This window comes from Rhea pennata, chromosome Z (assembly GCF_028389875.1).
Source record: "Rhea pennata isolate bPtePen1 chromosome Z, bPtePen1.pri, whole genome shotgun sequence".
NCBI classification, from domain to species: Eukaryota; Metazoa; Chordata; class Aves; order Rheiformes; family Rheidae; genus Rhea; species Rhea pennata.
The window spans coordinates 29,364,306-29,386,052 of NC_084702.1; the positions used below are offsets into that span (position 1 = coordinate 29,364,306).

Below are 21,747 nucleotides of genomic sequence, written 5' to 3' on the forward strand. Positions count from 1 at the left end.
AGGGAATCCACACTGCAACTGCAGGATAGACTGTGTAACTCAATTCATAGGAAACAGAGCTATCAAATCTAACTGTTTCCCCAATATTAACTAATAATTCTGAATACAGAAAACTAGAATGAGCTGTGTTAATGACAAATATTTTATTAGCCATTGATAGTGGGATGTTAATGCAAAAGAGATGCATTATGGTAGGTAATTATAAAAAATAATGATAGTGAGATGTAACATACAATAGGAAAGCTCTTCAGAATACCTACACTTTTTTTGCTTTTTAAATAAGTACCATGATTTGGAAATTAAACTCACATGGTTAATCCAGTAAAGAAGAAAAATAAAAAAAAGCAACTAACAAAAACTACATAAGCAGAATGCACAGAGCTGGAGAATTAAGTAAATCATCTACTTCAGTATATATAAAATGGCTTGCCAGTTCACAGAATATATTCTGTTTTAGATTATAAAATACATATGCACACCTATCTACCTAAGGAACTATACGATACACAAAGTACTACTGCTGCAGTATTTTAAACTTCATTTAAGGTTAGCTACAAATAAATAATGGTAAAAGCAAGCTGAGCTTCAACAGAATTTGTGAAGCACTCAAGCTTTTAACTTAGAAATACAGCTGATGTGTTTGATGTGACATACCAGGTACAGCATTTTAGGTATTCGCTAGAGCACACATATATTTAAAATTCAGGTCAAAACTTGACATTTCTCCATTTAATAAATTAAAATCTATTTTATAAATTATTTTCTCTATTCAAGAAAAGCACCAGTACCAAAAGAATAGATGCACAGATCTTAATTCTCAAAACTAGGTAATACCTTTAACATAAGCACTAGTTCTGGAATTTGCCTGATAATGTTAGCTTTTTATTGCCATCTACGGCACAAGGTGCCACCAGTTCTCAATCATTTGCTATTGAAATTAAATATTAGATTTGCTACTGAAATTAAGTATTAGAATTATCTTTCAATTTGTTAAGATAAGCTTTTCATTTTACCCTTCTTGAGTTTTTATTCCTCATACAATAGTATCTGAACACTCACTATATTCAGTGGAAAACTTGTGCTGCATATCACTCTCACATGTACTTGCTTTCTCATCGCTTGTTCTCTTTTGCTGTAGCAAATTTTAAGCCTGGATATTTAACTTTATAAAAACTTTATTCTGTAGGTTGTCATGAATCTGCTAAGTATAGTTATTACTTCACTGTTTTATTGAGGCTGGGTCACCAGCAGCATAGAAATTCAAACACCTAAAAAAAATCCTACTGTTTAATCAAACTCTTTATTTGCCTCCCTACTGCTCCCTCCTTCAGCTTATCTTCTGACAATATATTTTTAGCTGCTGTCATGCTGATTCTATGAGTTTTAATTTCCTAACTTTTCCCTTGGGCTGCTTCTAATTAACTTACTCAATAATCTCTCTTCCTCTGCCCCTACACCTCCTGCTTTTCTTCTTTAAAGGAAATCATTATTTTTCCTCAGGTTAGGAGAGGTTGTTCATCACACAATTATAGTCTGTAATGTAATGGATGTTATAACTTGTGTATTTTCTTTAAAGACTGTCATGGCTATTAAAACACAATGCCCTCTACAAAACTTCAGTTTTCATGTTTTATTTAGATAGCATTTTATGGGTAAAAAAATGAACTTCTAAATGTGAATTAGGATATCTGATGCCACATTGCAGTCCTCATATCTATAAAGTACTAATATCTTCTAAGAATTTTGTCCCTCAAATGATATACTTAGATTTTTAATTATCCATATGAGTCAATTATGAGGAAATTAGTCCATAAGCCAGACGGAACCAATACCAATTTCAAGCCTACAGAGGTGAACAGTTTTCTGAGACTATAAGGGAAGACTACATTTATAAACTTCAGAAGAAAAAATTAGGAAATATTTCCTGCCAAACTATGGAGAGTTGCAGCTGCTTGGGGAATTGGGAAAGGAAGGAAAGAAAATCTGTGGAAGTAATGACTCCTTTAAAACCATATTACTAGAGGACGGAAAATAAGGTGAAAAAGAACCAGGAAATATCATGAAAGAATCATTTCTCTGAACTTTTGCTTTTAAATTCCCCTTAGGGTCAACACTGTCTGTTAGGGACCAGCAAAGCCTCCACAGTAGGTAATGTCACGCGCATGCAGCTACATTTGCTGTACCCTTAAGGAGCTCTTCACTTGTATGTTTTTACCAAGAAGCAGGATATTTCCTAAAGGGAATTTCCAAGGTCAGAAAGGAATTTACATATTAAACTCCTTTCTAAGATCGAAATTGGGTATCGAAATACCATTTATGCTTTGTTTTCAAATATCCAGATAATCAGTGTTATGTAATTTCATTCCACAACCTAAGAAACAGTAATCTCAACACTTTCTTTGTGGCATTGCCCCAAAATACCTTTTAAGAAACTCAAAACTGGACTAAATTAACCACATTCAACAATCATTGACTGCAGTACTTAACATACCAATAATTGCATCGTAACAACAAAGTGGAAGAAAAGCATGAAGGCAATATGAAGAATAAGTAACTACTAATAAATTACTTCTTCTGTTTACTCTTTTTTAGCTTATTATTTCCCCATTGCACCCTAGAGAAGACAATCAACTTTAAACCAAGCTACTTTTTTTGTATTAGAAAACTGTATGGAAAAAAAGCAGAGAGATAATCTGCACTGCCTCAGTAATTCGGCTTCTGTAATCCTGAAAATCTCTGTACTCTGTTTCTACAGTCTACAGAGAGTTAAAAGCAAGGTAACACTGATGCCAAAGGAGGGTCTTGGTCTAGAGGCATTCTCCTCCTACAACAGCCACCAGGCCCATCAATGAATCCCCAGGCATCATCTTCAACAGCTTAGTTTTTCAACCTTTTGAAAAGGACTCAAGAAAATAGGAAAGAAGTTGCAGTTTAAGATGACTTCTTTTTAAATAAATTGTATTCCTGGAGATACTAGAAGGTCAAAAAAAGGTTAAATGATGTCAGCCTGGCCCGCCACAGAAAGGTGGAAAGAAAAACTTCCAGCTTCCTTAATCTGTGAGCAGAAAAAAGCAAATGTCTGGGCAAAGTTTAAGAGTAAGTTTAAATAAGGTGGAAAGAGTAAATAAAGAGTGTAGGTCAAATCCAGTTTCTTCTGGCAGCCCAGGAAGAGGCCCACTGCAAGAGGGTCAGAGTCCAACTCTCTCTTGCATGTACTCCTGAGTTCTTCCCCCTAACCAGTCAGATGTGTTTTCTCAAATGGCAAGACCGTAAATGCAGGAAATGAGTTTTGCAGTAGTTTTTTTCTTTCCCATATCTACTTTTGGCACTGTACCTTTTTTTTTTTTTTTTTTTTTTTTTAAACCATTCACTAGATATGCTGGGTTCTCTAATTAAATTAAATTTATAAACAAAAATATACTATATGCTAGAATACACCAATGAACCTTAAAAGAACCAAATAAGGACCGTAATTTCCAGAAAAAGGTCAAGTTATCAGGCTAAAGATAATTCCAGTAAAAGTCCTTGTAGTTATGACTAGTCATGTGTTTTTATTTCATTGCATACAGACTCTATCAAACCTGTCAGCATAACAACTATAATTCTTACTACAAGATCAATATTACATTTGGTCTAATCTTTTCCATTTGGAAATGGGGAAAAAAAACATTGGCAAATGGTTTCAAAATAATTAAAGAAAAATAAAGTGTTTAATTCATCACTTAAAATGTTAAAGTGCACTGCCGGAGGGAAATAAATCTACTTATTGCTTTATTTTTCTTAAGTCAAATATGTTTCAGACATGGTTCAAAATGAACTCAAGGAATCTGAGACTTCATCTAATGAAATACTGGAAGTATATTTCAAAATATTAACATTTACTTGGTCAGTTTAATTACAGCTAATAAAATCAAAGAGTTTGAGAAAACCTCAAAAACTTTTGCAAAATTAAGGATGATGCTTCTGAATGTTTAAAATTGCCTCTTTTTATCCAAAGTATTAAAAAAAATCTGTTTTTAAAAAGTAACACCAGTAACATCCAAAAATACAATTTTGTTCATTGCTCTGACTGGGACACATGAAAGTCTTGTAAAAACTACTCTTTTATATTCCTATTTAAGAAGTTCTGACTTGAATTTTCTGCAGGTAGTTTCTCTTCTCATTCATCACATGAAAAGTGAAATAATAATAAATTATAACTATAATAATAATAAATAATGAACAGTGAAAAACAAGACATACAAGGAAAGCATAAACAGTATTTTTTTTATAGTAAAATATTTGGTATGGAAGTCTCCCCACATAAAGCAAGAGATTGTATGATAATCCTCTGACAAATGACTACCTTTGAAGTGGAACAGAAATTAGCTTTGTAAGTTTTACTCAGTAGAGGCTCACTGTGTATTTCCAGCACCCAGATGAATAGATTCCTAATAAATCAGCTGATGCACATTTTTAACTCCCTGAAAAACTGCAGTCTCAGCGCTGTCGATGCAAAGTGTGGATCAAAGAACAAACAACCTATCTCCTCCACATATTTGACATGAAAGCTTCATAGATCTTAACAAAAATTACTATTTTTTTAAAGCACTAGAAGAAAATTATGGAAGATCTATTTGCCATTAATTATGAAGAGAGGGGACTTCTTTTGAATAGAAAAATAGCCAGATTCATAGAAGGGGATAAAACCCTACCAAGCAAACCCTTTTCCTCAAAGAAGCAGTTAAAGCCTCAAAGAAGCAGCTAAAGCCAGGGAGTCCAAATCCTCTGTGCTTCAGGGGTAACAGCTGCTAGAAATACCAGTCCGTATTTCATTACTGTGCAACTCATTAAGCAGGGAAAGGAGCCCTCAATACTTTGCTAAACCTCACTGAAATGTCACTAAGAATTGGTACCCATTAAATCTCTGGAAATTAGTTGAAACCTTCTAGCCACCTTCTAGAGTACCTCTCACACTCCAAGAGGACAAAGAAAAGAAAAAAAAATCTCTGTGAACAACAAAATATTGAGACAGTGTCCAGTACTTTTAATCTTAAACTAGAAACATAAAATAGCCCTGAAAACTTATTCAGTGATCTCAAAACACTACTTAAGTAGAAAAATATATCAAAGGGTAGCAGAAAATCCATGCTGAATCACACTTTTCTTCTTTAGCTGTTAATATCTGAATATTGCTCATCTAGGAGAGGAGTTCCCACTTGATATAATCCAGATTTTTTTCTAGAGGGGGAAATATCTCATCCTTATCTAGCTATTAAGCACTTCTCATGTACCTCCTGAGACAGTGGGAAGTGGCTTTTAGGAGGATACATAAAAAATAAGACTTCATTAAAATTTATTTCAAAATAATATCCAGAATAGAGACATCTGTTATTTCCTTTGTCCCATAAAAGAGCTGATCTTTAACTATACCCTCTTCTGCAGTATGCATTTCAGTTCTGAACACAAGCCAGCCCCTGAAAAGTTAGGAATATGAGATTCCCTTTGGGAATGTCAGCATTGGTAAACTGTATGAGTTTTTGAAGTTCTACTGAGACATGTAGCGAGTGCTAAAAAGGACAGGAAACTGGGACCCCCACGGATATTCGATCTGATTGTCATATAGACACTTTGTCAAGGAGCACAAAATTGTTTTGTTCTAGACAGACCTGCCAAGCAAACAAGACAGGAAATCTGGTGGCCTGAGATATATGGCAGAACTCAAGCTTCCGAGACCCCAGAAACAAGAAGGTTCAATACAGTTATCTGGTAACAAATTCCTACAATTATGCACTGTCTCTCTCCTGTTTCAGAACGCTACCCAAATTAAAGTTTTAAAAATATTTCAGTCATACTGTTCTAGATTTACTGGAAGAACATTTTGACATGGTTTGTTTGGTTACACAAATCTGTTTTGATACAACACCAACAGGTTCAATAAAATCAGTGGGCATATATAAGACTGCTATGGTTACGCAAAAAGTTCAAGAAAAAAAGTCACATTTGACAAAAAAAGGACTGTGTGATACTGGGGCATATTCCAGCAGTGACACAGACAACAGTCAACTTTGACTTTTTCTCTGAAGAAGTCCCCTGTCCGGTTAACTGTCTGATTCTGATCTCAGTTTTTAGCAAAAGGTATTGCCTTTGAATTTAATGACATGAACCCCTGTATGAACAATCATGATTACCAAATCACTTCTAAGATGGGTTTAGAAGGTATACAAGGTCAGATACAAACAGAAAAATTTTTTCAGTCTTAACGCCACATTTTAAGGATCAGTTGTTGGAACTTACACATCTTATTTTTAGTGGTATTAAAACACTATTTGATTTGTTATAAAAACAATCTATATTATATTTAGGAAATAAAGCCACCAGGTATTAGAAAGATCTAAAATACTATCAACAGATTTATCCAATAAAGCTTAATACTTTTTATTATAGAGAAGCATTCGCCTAAAAATTTTGACATTGCATCTGGTTCTTTCTTAACTGCCCTCGTTTCTTCAGTGCAGAAGCATTTGGCTATTACTTTTCATGATCTCTAGCTGTGTAATACTCAAAGGTCACGGATGAGGAGGGAAATTTTTTTCATATCATTTTTTGCACAATCATTCAATTTTAAAACATTACCAAAGTTATTTATGATCCCTCTCCAGCTTAAAACTTTGACTTAAAATACAATCAGTTTTGAATTTTCATGATCTGGTCCTTTAGGATGGAGTCTGAAACTCTCTAGCAAAATATAATTAGCTCAGAAACTATTTATGGAAACAATCTTCACATTAGGCCACACCAACGAAAAACTGATCATTAAGGAACAATCACAAAATACAGTTCACCCATATCTCTGTGTGACATTCCACAGAAAAGAGCTCCATCATAACCAGTTTAAATTAAAGCTCAGCTACAATGACCAAGTTAGAAAAGTCTTACAAAAGAACTTCAACAGAAGTTGAAGAAAGTGTAAGCATTAATCTATGTTAATTTTAATGCTGTGAAATAGTATTTTTAAGCCACTATCTAAACAATTTTTTTGCCGTGAGAGAGTTCTTCTCATTGCAAACACTTGTCCTATTCCTAGGCCAATTAAATTGTATTACTGATCTTCCACATAGGTACCCAAATCTTAGCATCACCACAAGCCTCAGAATAGTAAGAGATGTTCACATACTCCCTATTCATCTTTGCTTTGGCACCTTGAAGGTCTTGCTAACTGCTTGCTTTCTTTATGAGGAAGCTCAGCTTGTTACCTCCCATAATCACCTAGAAGTTACCATTACAGCATCAGCGTGATCAGTTTTATTAATGAAGACATTTTTCCATGGAATAACTGAAAAAACAATAGGTATGCAAAATCTGAGTAAGAGCAGGTAATTTTAGCTTGGAGTAATATAGATGAAGTAAGGCACAAGTGGGAAATACAGCACTGACATTTTCTAGATTCCTTAGGATAACATATCTGTGAAGAGTGAGATTTATGACCTGATTTTTCAAGAACCACCATAAGGAAAAATAAATCTACATTTCACAAGCAAAAGTGAATGGTCAACTAAACTTTGTGTAATACTTTTTCACATGAGACAAACTGGGGATAATGGAACTTGCCAACCATCTGGTATGCATTACTTGGAGTGTCATCAGATCTTTTGCATTTTTATGGTTACATTACAACTTAAGTAATTCTGCATTTTCAGTATAACTGATTTCTGGAATACAGTACATAACATAGAATGACCCTCATATTGAAAAGCTGAGACAAATACTTATTATGTGGAAGGCTTTTAGCTAAACTTATTATTGCTGTCATATTTCTTCCACAAATTCTAAACACATGCTTCACGTAAGAACAGTGTGCAAAAGCAACATGTGCTTACCAGTTTGGAAAACGGAACCTTAATGATGAAATTTCTCTTACATTCAAAGTAGCTGCAGTATGATTATATATTAATGTATGAAAAAAATGATACTGAATATTGTTTCAAAAAAGTATGAAACACATGCATTGCTGCACTTACTGCAGCAATAAAAGTTAAGTGAACAAAAGGGAAAAGAAATCCAAGATGCTGCATTTTGGTGAATGATACTAAATCCAAATGGTACACAATCTGAAATTTGTGGTATTCTCCTACAGAGGAAAAAATGCAGTTGTTAAGGAGAACATAAGTGTAACACATCATAACATAATTTAGGATCCAAATTAAAAACAAATCAACAAACCTCTGCATGCAATGTCATCCAAAGTATACTCATAATCTGTGTAAAGCCAGTGAGGTTGCCTAAATTCTCATTAAATAAGGACAGGAAAGCTAGAATACATTTAGCTTGGTATATCTCTAATACTTCATTTCAGCAACTAGTACGATAATCCACAGACTTAATGAATTATTAAAAACAGCTTGGTAAACTGCTTGCCAGTAACTGGGTGAGTACATGCCATGTTTATACAACTGGGATTTCAGCTGTCCAGCACAGCCTATCACTAACGTGAGTGTAGCCAGCAAAAGTTAAAAACTAAAACAAAGTTATAAGGCCAGCCCATCGAGAACAAATTAAGTGGGTTAGAAAATTTAGCCCACAGCTTTTCTAAAGCACAACCACTAATTCCATCTGTTAACTGTGATGTCAGACTTCTCTAAAAAGACAACATAAAACACATTCTGCATCTGAGGTAGAACCGAATATAAAGTTATGTAGAAATCTGTGGCTATCTTCAAATGCTCCCCTGAGGATTAATCATTTACAACCCTATCTTAGTTCAAAATACAGTAATATTTTGAAGAGCTATATTTTACACTGAAGCTTAGTCCTAAGAAAATCAACAATAACATAACATTTCTGCATACAGTCTCATTATATCACACTTCTGGATAGGGAAAATGTTATACAGTCTCATTAACATATAATATTACCTGCAAATGAAATAAAAAGTAAATCTGTTTTTCAGAGTACGTACTCAAGGGTAATGATGTGAGGAACCATACAAGTCATAAAATAAATGTTACAAATCAATATTAAATTACGAAGTTCAGCATGCTGAACTAACAGACACAAGGTCTCAGGAAAGAGTAACTGCCCTTACTGAAGGACTATCACTGAAAGGCCATCCACAATAGCTGTCATGTCAGATTGCCTTACTGCTAGCCCACACTTACGGAATAATGGATACTTAAAAAATGTTAAAGCACATATGGCAGGAAAAAAGCAAAGAAAGGGTCTCAGGGATTCGGAACCTGGCTGTGGAAATTCTGAAAACCAGTCTGCGATTTTGGAACATTGCACTTTGATGAACTAGCATACAGCATCTTTTGAGGTCAGACTTACAAATACTCTTCCTATTAAAGGAGAGATTCAAAACCACTCTCAACTATTTAATATTTATGGATATTTTTTCCAGCATGTTACTTACTGAAAAAGTTCCACACTGACGCTTTTTCTACCTTTGTGTGTAAAGCCAACTCAACTATTTCCATTGCCATTCTGGGCTATAGTTTGTCTAAACTTTTCTCAATCTCCTATGGAAACTCTGCAACTTTGCCAGATGATTTACTCCAGAACTTCATTTTTGCTTGCAATATGTAATTTTTTCCTAAAGTCAAGGCTGACTTAACCTTGCAATTTAAGGTCATCACTTATGGTCCTATCTGCCTTGGAGAGGCAACAGATTTCCTGCATCTATCTTTAAATATTTAAAGGCAGCTACTATGTTTTTTTTATCCTTCTACATCTCCTAGTTTTCCCTCTTCCTTTTGATTAAGGCCTTGTGAAGAAAATTATGATCAAACCACTTCTTTTTATTTGCTGTAGCATGACATCCTGTATAACATTGAAATGCACCTGGTGATCTCCCTCAAGAGCTTTGTAGTGTAAAACATTCCCTCCCCCACCCCCAATTTTCTTCCCATGTTCACATATAAACCTATTTGGGATGTGCTTCAGAATTTGTTTCAAGGATCTAGACAATGCTTCCTCTGCAGTTAACATTTTTACCTTCCCAAGTTTTGAGCTCTTTTGTCAAAACTTACATTTCATTGAAAAGAACAGATGAAATTTCTATCAGACAGTAAGAAAGATTTTCATCTTTAGAACCCTGTATAGATTGTTTAGATGAGCCACCAGGGTAACATGGGAGGAAACAGATTTCCTGAGCTGAGTTGCCTGCATGGTTGCTCTGTAAGCTACAAAAAAGGAAAAATATGAGTTTTTCTAGGGGAATGTAAAGAGTTATATTAGCTTACTCTAAAGGCCCCTTGTTCAAGATTTTCAACTAAGGCAAGAAATAACAGAAAGAGTTCAAAATCAAAGTTTCTTCCCCTTCTTTTTTTTAAAACACATTTTAGAGATTACTGGAAAACATGGTTTTATATTTACAAAAAGAAGGACACTAATGAATTACCTTCGTTGTCAAACTACCTCCTACAGAGCTCACAGTAACTAATACACCATACGAGTGAGAACTTAGAGCAACATATTGAAGAATAACATTACAAATGTTGAAGACTGCTCTCTGTTGCTGCTATGTTTTAGTACTGATGTTGTGGTGGTACGGCAAGCAATGGCAAGGCATTCTTACTGATTAAAATGCTGTGTTTACTTTGCAGCAGAATTATCAGCCCAAAGCCATCCCAACAGTATTAGAGCATTGCTTGCTTTTTTTCAGTGTCTGCTACTAGACTTTCTCCCAGTGAACCACTTCACCTAACTCTTCAGAGCAAGGCTTACTCACTGGAGAGAGAAGGGTACTCCAGAGTCTCTCATCACATCTCTTCCTAGAATCACTAACTCTGTCTGATCCAGGCAGAAAAGCTGATCTGACAGGGGCAGTTCAGCAGTTAGCTGTCACACTAATGTTGCACTGCTGAGCAAATGGCATCAGCAGATTCAGATACCCAGCACCTTTGATCCAAGATATCTACATGCTGCAGTTACCTTTCATATACTTTCAACTACACTCTATTTATTATTGCCTTTTACTGTGAACTTTTTATTAATAACTCTATGTGCTAAGAATTTTCTCAAGATCCAGTTACTCCCAGTGCTCCACATTCTGGTGACATTATATGTGCTTAAATACTAGAACTGAAGATTTTCTCCCTCCTTCCACAGGATACCACAGATGTCTTCCCACACCTCTGCTAGTATTCATGGTCTATGGACTAGTTAACTGCTCATTAGTCTGGCACCTAATTAAAGTCTTAGTCCCAAGCACCTCATTACTTGAGTTGTACAGATACAAAAATAAATTTATTTTTTTAGATTCTCAGTATTGCAACATTTTCAGTTATAAGTACACCAGGCGATATCATACCTTGATGTGTAAACCTTACTCTCTTTTACTCTATGTTTAATGCTGAAATATGTAACTGTTTTATTTCATCACTACAGAGCTTTTCAGAAAAAGAAGCTTGTACATTTGAATTAATTTGTCTCCTGTGCATCTCCAGATACTATGTACATGTGGATACTAAATCATTACTTCGGGAATGGAAACATACTTCTGCAAGCCTATCCAGAGCTTTAAGAATTTTGCAATTTAATAAGCTAGCTACCAAGCAGATGCAACGTATTTCTTTGTGATCCTCACATTATTTCATGTCATTTTAAATTCTTACATTTAATGTAAAATGCAAAAATACATTTTTAACACTAGTAATAAAAACGCTCCCAGAAAAAAAATATTGAGAAACACTGAGTTTTACAGGATATAATAGATCCCTGTTAATATTAAAATTGAAATTCTTTATACCAGCAACAAACATAATGTATAGTCATCAAGGTCATTTTTCAATACTCAGATTCCTGTTACTCTAGCACATCATATTACATCAATATTATTTCTGATGAAGTAGAAGAACATTTTAAAGTTCTTTTGAGAATCTTTACCTCATTTTAGAGGCTGTCTGAAAATAAAATAAATAAATAAATGTTTACTACCTTGTCACCTTACAGCTTGACTCAATCAGCTCACTTTCAATATCCAACAGACTAGAAGGCAGATTGTATTCCAAAGGCGAGGCCAGTCTTTTTAAACGCAGTAAGCCAACACAGAACTTGGCTCCCATCTCCTCCAGTTCTCTTGTCCCTATCTGCAATCCCTAATTTAAAAATAAGATTCAGAAAAATAAAATAGGTACATGTAAATTGGACCTGCATGTACTGCAGTACTATACACATTTCAGTATTTCTTATTTATTACACTTTTGCTCTAAAGACAGAGTAAATAGGAATTGTAGAATAAATGCTTAGCAAGAATAATAAAAAAAACCCAGAGAATAACAACTTCCTTCCTCTAAGACAGAGTAGACATTTCTGGAGGCTTCAACATTTCTTCCAAGCTTCTTAGTCTACACTTCTAGCACACTAACAGGACTCACATAGTTGCAGTGGAAGAAAGAAATCAGAGATTATAGCTAAGTTTAAAAGTCTAGCAATTAAAAAAAAAAAGACACAAAATTCACAACTGGGATTTAAATCAGTAAGATTTAAAATATAAAATTATTCAACTGAAAGTCTTGTCAGAATAAAGTTTCACATTGTAGGTGTTATAAATTCACTAATATGTTTTAAGACATCAATAAGACAATTCAGACAATAAGGTTACTCCCTGACAAAAATCATCTCTTCCTTCCCCCATAAATTAAAGGTTGTATTTGTTAATTCTGAAAGTATTTATTTACACATTTAGTCACTAAAAAAAAAGGCAAAAATAAAAGTATCCCATCCTATAGCTATCTTCTATCTTGAATGAGACAGCAAGACATTTTCCCTCTCCATAGCAGATTTAAGAAGTAGACCATACCTATTATTCTGTAAGTTTACAAATGCAACAGACTGCCATTAGATAATTATATACATTTAATTTAATCAGCAATACAGTATATAAGCAGAGAACATCTGACCCCATCTCATTTATGAAATTAGAATGATATTCCAGAATGGCTCTCAATAATTATATAATTGGCTAGTACTGACTTTATATACAATAATAAATTCAATGTCATAAGCCTCCCCTCCCCCCAACACATACACGTCTGGATCTCTGGAGAATTTGAAAGTTTATTTTTTCTAAATCTTTTAAGGGGAAAGGTAGTTAAAAAAGGAGCTTTGACAAAACAAGCAGGGAAGCAGAAGAACTAGAAAATGGTGGCAAGCTAAATCATCTAGTAAGAAAATAATGAAGCAAAACAAATAAGGTAGGCACTTTTTTGCCTACAAGCTAAAAAACATACACATAAGCTTTGTGTGTTGCCACACTGATGCTGTATGTTAAAATGCAAAGTTTAGAAGTGCTATGTTCCTCCAAAATGGTAGAGTCTGGAGTATTCTTCATGTGCTCCTATTTTGAACATATGCAAGCATAATAAATGGGAAGTTTGATATTAGTCTTCTTGTGAGTTCTCTTTTTCTCAGTAATCTTCGTAAATAAGGTCCTAAAGTTGTATTCATTATACTAAACAGTGCCATCCACCAGCCAAACGTTACATAAACCTCCTGGTAGTGAACAAGGATTGGAGAGTTGAGTATTATTGTTAATAGTAATACTACTTACCTCTTTAATAGTGCTTTTGTGCTGTAGATTTCAAAGCACTTTATCACTAAAGGAAGAATTATCCTCACTTTACTGATGGAGAAATGCAGGCACAGAGGGTTGAAGCGATTTGCACAGTGTCTCACAGCATGTCACTGAACCCGCTGGGAACAGAAATCAGTTCTCCTCACTCTCAGTGCAGTACCTTATTCACAGAGGCCATTTTTTTGTTTTTATTTTGTATCTGTTTGCACATCAGTAACATTCGAAGACTCCAGTCATAGCTGGGTCTCCACTACGCTAATCGCAGGAAGACACAGTCCCTGCCCCAAAGAGATTAAAATAACATTAAGGACAAGAAGCAACAAATACGTGGAAGAGGAAGGAGAAGGGTAACAGTAATCTCACTGTTACATAGATTACTAATGTGTGCAACTTGACGGTTCAGAAACTTTTCCAATCATTGCCTACATCTGCTCCTGAAGAAGTTATCATTAGTTGGTAGATTCCTTAAAGACAGTGTAAGAGTGGTTCTTAAGCAGGAAAAGGACAGAGAATGACATGAAAGAAAGTGCAAAGACAATTGTTAGAAAGATAAATAGCATGTGCATATTCCACGGCTGCTACTTTCAGCACAGGAGAAAGAGGGTATTACTAAAGAGAGATATAACTGAACCAGATGGGAGATGGATAGCTGCAAAATACCTTAACGGCAAAATCTGAATTTGCTACACTGAAGGGTCTATATGTTTGTGGTAGAAGACTGCCAAAGTACAGATTTGCTGTTGTCATCTCCTTGAATCACAATGAAGAATGCAATACCACATGGCTGTCAAACATCAAACTCCCTAATCTGTTGTCATTCTTCCATCAAACAAATGTTCCTACTTTCTATGAAGCAAGGGACCCAAAGTTTGCTTCAGCTGATTAAACTGCATATTATTATTTCCTAAAATGACCGAGAGGAACCTCATTTTCACTGAAGTCTTCATTGTACTTCTCTTCTTGATCTTCTGAATACTTGCAATTGTTACTGTAGCCTATTAGACTTTTTAAAGTGCTAAAAACTTTGCTTTTAAGCCCAGGTACAACTTTTTTAAGCACGTATGGAATTTTTACTAGTAGATTTTTGCTAGCAAATTTTGTAGTTCATTCGATTTTCTTCATATTCTATAGAATTAACCTTTTTCCAGGCAGTAACATCTTAGAGCACTAGTTAAAGTGTTCCTCATTGAGTACAAAATGAAAACGATTTCATATGAATAGTTCTTGGCACTGAACTTTGCTACTGAGGAGCAAAGACATGACACAGGCGTGAGGGACTGTTACCTCAAGGTGAGACGAATCTTCCTGTAATATGTATTTAACACATTTTACATGGCCGTACTAAGATTTGGAGAAATCGCCTGGCCAGTATAAGATCTTGTTCTCCTCTTTTACTATTCAGAAGCAATGACCATCTTTGAGAACTCAAAATCTACAGACTGAAGACTCACTAACAAGGTACATTTGTTGCCTAATTTTTTTTAAAAAGCCTTTTCTCTGTGTGCATCATGATTTATATATATATCAGCAAATTTCTCTACTAACTAGAAAACTAAGCCATACTCCCTAGCATATTAATCTCTGAATAGGAATGAATTAATGGTTGTTTTCAGATGATCTGAATTTACTGAAGATGTTTTCCTTTTGTCTGATGTGTTAATAGTGGTCCATAGTAGATCTTTAGATAACTTCTCTCCCGGACTTTCACTTATTCTGTCTTGAATCAGAAGTGAGTGGGTAGTATCTGTGGCACTAAATCTCACGCACAACAAAGACTCTGCAGAAGCAAATAGAGTGATATTGCTTCCAGTTATAACTGTCACAAAGGATCCTAAATTCAGGTAAGAATTGCCAACTTATAACAGCTTGATTGCTTCCTGACAGAATGCAGTCTAAGTAAAATAAAATAAAAATTAATTTCACTTAAAAAAATTAAATTGATGTTTCAGTATTATACTCAGCTTTCGCAGAAACTCATCGTTTGTTTCATGAAGAACAAACTTTGTCAGTAATCTTCTTCAGGCTTTGATAGAATTTAGGACAATGCTAAGTTGCAAGAGGAGAAAGGCGTTTCAGGCCTGTAGGCAATGCATACTCTTCTGAACTATCATGTCACTTGAGGTGGGAAGTAGGAAGAGAGGGAATTTCTACCGTTCAACTGTTTTGAAAAAAATGTACTTTGAAAGACATGAACAAGTTTATACCACAAATTCCTTCAAATAGTTGCTAGCCTCACTGCCACCCTAGAAAAAAGGCTAAACTTCTTTGACCTTCTCACTGGAGAGATTTTGCTCTTGTTCTATCAAGTGACGTCAGCCTTTCCGATACATTTTCTTAGTAAGATCACAACAGAGAATAAATCATGAAGGTTTTTCCTGCATATTCAGAGAACAGTAAGATCTTGCACATTGTCTGATTCCAAAGAAAATAAATGACAAAACAGCAATTGGACCTTGTCAATATATGATGAAGAATAACACACTCCCCTTTAAGCAATCTTTTTTTCTTTTTTCTTTTTTCTTTTTTTTTTTTTTGACAGAATTTAGCCATTTCTTCACTCCTTAATGAAGGTTTGATCACAAGGCTTTGCAAGTTAAGCATCTTAGGTTTGTCCAAAAACCACCTCAATTCACCTTCTGAAGAACCTTCTGTAGCAACACTGGTAAAGCCATGAAAGCTGAAGTTTGCAAGAATATTCTAGATGTTTCAGATTAAGTGAGTTTGACGAGTAATCATTTTTAAAAGTTCCATAATATCCACATCTAAGGAACAACTGAAATTACAATGTAATAACCTGGAAGTGACAGTAAGAGAGATGCTTCTGTTGTTAATTGGCAGAATTAATTCATTCACCTAGCAGTTATAGATCGACTGAGATTCCTGCCAAAATGTCTGTCGTCTTACCATCCAGAAAGGTACATATGGGTGCTAGAGCACACAATAGTTACAATAGTTATATCTGTTTACTTTTTTTTTTTTTTCCTTTTCCCAGTCTTCTAGTCCTTATTTGCCTTTTTGAGGGTTGTAGTCATTTTCTTGTTCAGTATTCTTAAACTTATTTTCAAGCAGAAGAAACTGCTACTTCTTCCATGAATGTTCACTTTATAAACTTGCTTCCATTTGTAGCTAAATTTAACCTAGTAACAAAGTTGAAGATCTGGTATTTAGGTTCTTTCATTCCTTTTTTCTTTTCTTTTCTTTTTTTTTTTTTTTAACCTAGGAAGATTTTCCTTATGAGGCAGGTTTTCTATTTGCAGCAAAAAACATATAGGCCACCTTTTGTTTTCAAATATCCACTCCTGCTAAGGTGCTTTTGAAGAAGGTAATTTGAAAATAAATTCCGAGTTAAAAAGTGAAACAACTGTAACGACTTTACTTAGAAATGTACCACTAGTAATACTGGTAACCAGATATTAAAAATGTTTTAATTTATAAGCCTGCTTCTGCAACTAATTCTGAAAAGAATGTTACTGAATATTCGTTGAACTACTAAATATCTGTATCAATTGACATAGTGAAGTCTCAAGCTGCCACATACAAAGGAAACTTATTCTACTGCTTGTATGTATTACTATCCAATTTTAATAATCTACTAGAAAGAACAGTTCTCTGAATTATTTTTAATACATGCATTTACATGTGTCATAAGCAATTATTAATAGTAGCCTTGTTAATACAGCCAAAAAGAGTAACACATTATGCAGTGATATTATTTTAAGTGACAGATGAAGACTGCTACGCAACCTATTGTATTGCACATAACATTATTTCACTACAACATTGGAATGAACAGAGATTTTAGAAGTTTTAGAAATTAAATAAATGCAAGCAAGCTAGATTACAGAACATGGTACCAACGCAGGTGGTAGAAATCACAGAACAAGAACCGTTCAAATGATACGGTTCCTTACCTTGTATTTGCCCTGGTCACATCCACATAAAGTGCTTTCCATTGTGTAGCTCCTCTGTACTCCTATCTCTCTCCAGACAACAACTCGTGCTGTTGATTCCTTGGACTTTTCCACCACAAAGCTGCAGCTGCCCATACAGAATGCTGGGGCAGTCTGACTGAGGATCTTAGGGAGTGCCTGCAAGAGTGTTATTTTGAAAAAGAGCAATTCTTTCATTTTATTTACGAAAGACAAAAAGTCAAAAACTCCTATCAGAAAATTTTGTTTAAATTTGAATTAGAAGAATAAAAAGAGTATTTCTTCCACTGGAGTTTTCAAAAGCCAGTATAATTTTTAATCATAACACTTACTGTCTATTATCTTTTGCACGTTATGGTAACGCAGGTGTAAATGACAAGACCTGACACAAATAGGTAGCGCAACAAGCGTGAATGACATCAGACTCAGTATCCAGGAAATCACACACAAAACAATCAAATAGCAATTATTTTAAAAAGTTGGGAATATTTGAGAAAATTCTGAAAGCATCTTTACTCCTTTACAGTCTTCAGATGCATAACAAGCCTTTTAACAGGCATTCATGTACTTACTGAAACTAAATGCATTAAAAAATGCATTTGAGACACTAAGCTGCACAGATTTACAATTGCCACAAGGTGGCGGTGAGGTTAAAGGGAAAAAACTTGACAACCGCTATCTTACGAATTTTTAAAAGCTTGCACAGTGTCCTGCATGTTGTTCGTCCAAGCCTATTGCATGTATATATTAGAGGCACATGCATTAACTACACATCTTTTTAAGAGGATCCTTGTCTCTCCCCATACACATAAATGGATGTTTCCCAGAGCAATTCAGTACTACTTTGTTTTCCTTGGTTCTAGAATATTCTTCACTGTGCTTAAATGAGTCTTCTTTCTTTCACTTATTATAAATGTGCAGAAGTGCATGTATTTACTATAAGGTAATACTGACCACAAAAAGCATGCAATGATACCAAAAGAGATGAATCACTGTGCTAAGAGTAAGTTCTTAGCTACATTAGAGCACTCTCAAAATATTTTGAAATACATTCATAAACTTGAGAGATCTTTCTATAAATAAGTCTACTCATGGGGCAGTAAAGCCCCGTATGTGCATAGCATAACGATATTCCAAATTCATGCCAAGTGTCAAAGTGATGAATGACAAACTTACCCGGTAACCAGGGTCTTCAATCAGGTCACAAGAGGATGCACTAACATTAGTGTGCCACATTGTCTCTTTGATGCTGCAGCCATACATAAATACATTCTTTTTACGAGAATGACCATGATAATCACAGTAGACCTACAATGAATTATTTGGCAAAATGAAACCAAGGTGTATCTGCTTAATATTAACATTAAAAAAAATCCTTATTTCTCAGCCTATCACATTTATATTTACACTGTTAAAAGTTACAAAGAATAAAGAAATATCATTTGATCAACTTATTGCCTGATCAATTCATTCTGCACGATCAATTCATTCAATAACAGAAAGACACAGAATTCCTTCTACGTAAGGTTTAACCTTCTATTCTAGCAAGAAAAAAAAGTTAAAGGTTTGCAAAAGACCATTTCTCCAAGTCACATTTTTAAGTGTGATCTAGTTTAGAAGGACCTATTAAGTAGTTTACTTTATAGACTAGCTACATATACAAAAAGATTCAGAACTGCTTACACATACATACTTACTAGTGGTAAACGTTTTATAGAAGCCAGGTACTGCAGTAAGCCCTTGGCATGGTAAATTGTAGGATGCAGATCTGGATTTGGATTTTGCCACTGTCTGTTTAAGTCTTCTCCACTTAAAGAGCAACGATGGCTATTCAAGGGAAGGAAAGAATGTATTAAGTTTGTATCATCATTATAGTTTTGAAAAACCTTCCCTCCCTAATTCAAGTTTTCTTCGACACCCACTGCTTCTTTGGAAGAGTCCAATGAACCTGTCTAGCTTTTTTTTTCTTTTTAAAACAGTTGCATGCTCTTAATCTACAGCTGTCCAAGACTGCAGTTCAGAGAGTCAAATACAGTGCAAGCTCAAATCACAGAGGAATGATTATCACTCTTAAAAAATTGAAAAGATGTTTTTACAATGAATTCATGAAACAATATTTCTGCCTTTCAAAAGCCAAAAATTTTACTCGGGAAGTAAATCCCAGCAGTTTTGTAAGGATTTTTTTATATATTTGAGTACTGCATTTATATGTTTTTAGGACTTTTTTTTTTTTTTTTTTTTTTTTAATGTAGATGCAAAGACTTAGTATTAACAGCTTACACATTTATGAGTAAACTTAAACTTACTTTCCATTGATGACACCATCTGGATTGAGCATGGGAATAATTTTGAAAATGTAAGATTCTCGTAAACTTTGGGCACTTGGATTATTGCTCATAAGATATTCCAGTGTTCCCTTCATAACCCAGCTTGCATTCGTTTCTCCAGGATGTACACGAGCAGATAGGAAAATATAAGGACGATTCCCTAAAAGGAGCATAAACATCACAAAATCAGATTCATGCTAGTGTAACAGTGTGTTTACAGAAGAGAAAAGCAACAGACTGCTTCATTCAGTACAATGCAAAGTACAGTATTTTGCGTTTTCTTTTTTTCAGTGCACTCACATAAATGGAGTATTCTTTATAGAACTTGACAGAATATTTTTTATAAAGCCTGTTAATTACACAAGCATCTCAATGGAATTTTAAATTCAGTATGAGATAACTAGATGGCTGAAACCAGCTCAAGATGGCAACTACAATGCGATACACTTTTATGGTTCCTTTTCAACAGACTAGAAAAATACTGGAGGAGCCGGGGCAGAGCGGGTAAGAGGAAGAACCAAGAATGCTCTTAGAATGAAAGCATACTTTGAATCCCAAGAGCTGAGAAAAAAAAAATATTTTCTCTATGAAAGATATTTTGACAAGGTGATTTACTCAGCTTTTTGGGAGAAAAGTTACTCATTAGTCAGCTGCTTCTCCTCCAAGAAGCATTATCAGCAAAATACAACATACAGAAATATCTCGTTACTGATTTGATACCAAAAAAAAAGAGAAAAATAACAAAAAAAAATTAGATATAAATATCCATACTCTTACCTGACTACTACAAATAGATATTTACATATTTTTAAACCCAAAGAAAATCCTGTATACCAGTATCTTCTAATCTCATAAAATTCATTAACCCTACTTTATTGCTATGCTTACAATCTACAGCAGTTGACAGAAAAAAAAATCATAAATAGCAGGATTTGCATTATTTCTTGTTGATGAGAAAGAGAAGTCATACTTACTGAACTGAGAGATATGTTCATAGTAATTTGACTCTGGCATGGCTGTAATAGTGACTAATGGACAACTGTTGCCAGCCAGTGTCTCACAGAGAACATCTTGTCGAAAATATATCTGTTGAGGGTTGTGGATGGATTCCAATTTCTGTAGATGCATCTTCACCCCAAAAATAATTAAAAGATACTTCAAATCTTTTGTAATCCCATGTAACAGTATTTCTACAGATACTTATTCCTGTTTTGTAGTTCTGAATAATGCTAAAGCTTCCATCATAAAATTATCATTCTCTGCATTTCTAGGCAACTGAATTATTGTCTTTGTATGTTTTTACAGCTGCTCTGAGGAAAATGAAAGTGCAAAGGATAAAAGTTTCATCATTTTCTAGTAATGATACTTCTTCCAAAAATTTAGTGAATTAGCAGATTGCTTAATAAATAGCTTAATTCAACAGTAGTATATATTTACTATTGAATCCCTAAGTATGGTTTTGCTACCATGACAAAAACAACCACCAATCATTCTAGACTGACATTTTCCCTGGTACTAAATGTTTCACAGCACTCCTTTTATGTAATTCATTATTCTGAAAATATCTGTCTGTGTCTCTATCTTGGATAGGTCAGTTCTGAACTGCTGTATGTAGATCGGCAGGTAAGAGCCATTCGACTCACACAAAAATATTTTGTTCAATTCTCACAGAATTTTCCAATCAATTACGAATATAGTTGTGATTCCTAAAAAAATACCAGATACATCACTTATCTTGAAATTAAGTATCATTTAGTACAAGCCACACCCCCTACCATTCTGCATCAAGATTATATGAAATATCCTCCATTTTAAGGACCATTTTGAACTTCAAAAAAAAGTAAGCAGAACTCACTCATGAATTCTTATCATTTTAGGCATCACAAGTTATCCAAAAGTATAAATCACTATCTATGTAATGGATGATGATCTTCTC

General features: G+C 34.5%; 1 protein-coding gene across 6 annotated transcripts in view; it reads right to left on the reverse strand.

The window, feature by feature from the left end:
* AGTPBP1 (ATP/GTP binding carboxypeptidase 1) overlaps nucleotides 1-21,747 on the reverse strand; it is a 75,003-nt gene that overhangs the window by 5,160 nt on the left and 48,096 nt on the right. For 3 of the 6 annotated variants that reach the window (XM_062600675.1, XM_062600676.1, XM_062600677.1), the window contains 6 exons: nucleotides 20,786-20,939; nucleotides 19,791-19,971; nucleotides 19,182-19,311; nucleotides 18,661-18,792; nucleotides 17,467-17,643; nucleotides 11,917-12,077 (listed from right to left, as the gene is read on the reverse strand). In XM_062600675.1, the coding sequence (XP_062456659.1) occupies nucleotides 11,917-12,077; nucleotides 17,467-17,643; nucleotides 18,661-18,792; nucleotides 19,182-19,311; nucleotides 19,791-19,971; nucleotides 20,786-20,939 (935 nt within the window). The other 3 variants (XR_009961305.1, XM_062600678.1, XM_062600679.1) reach the window with 3 other exon arrangements.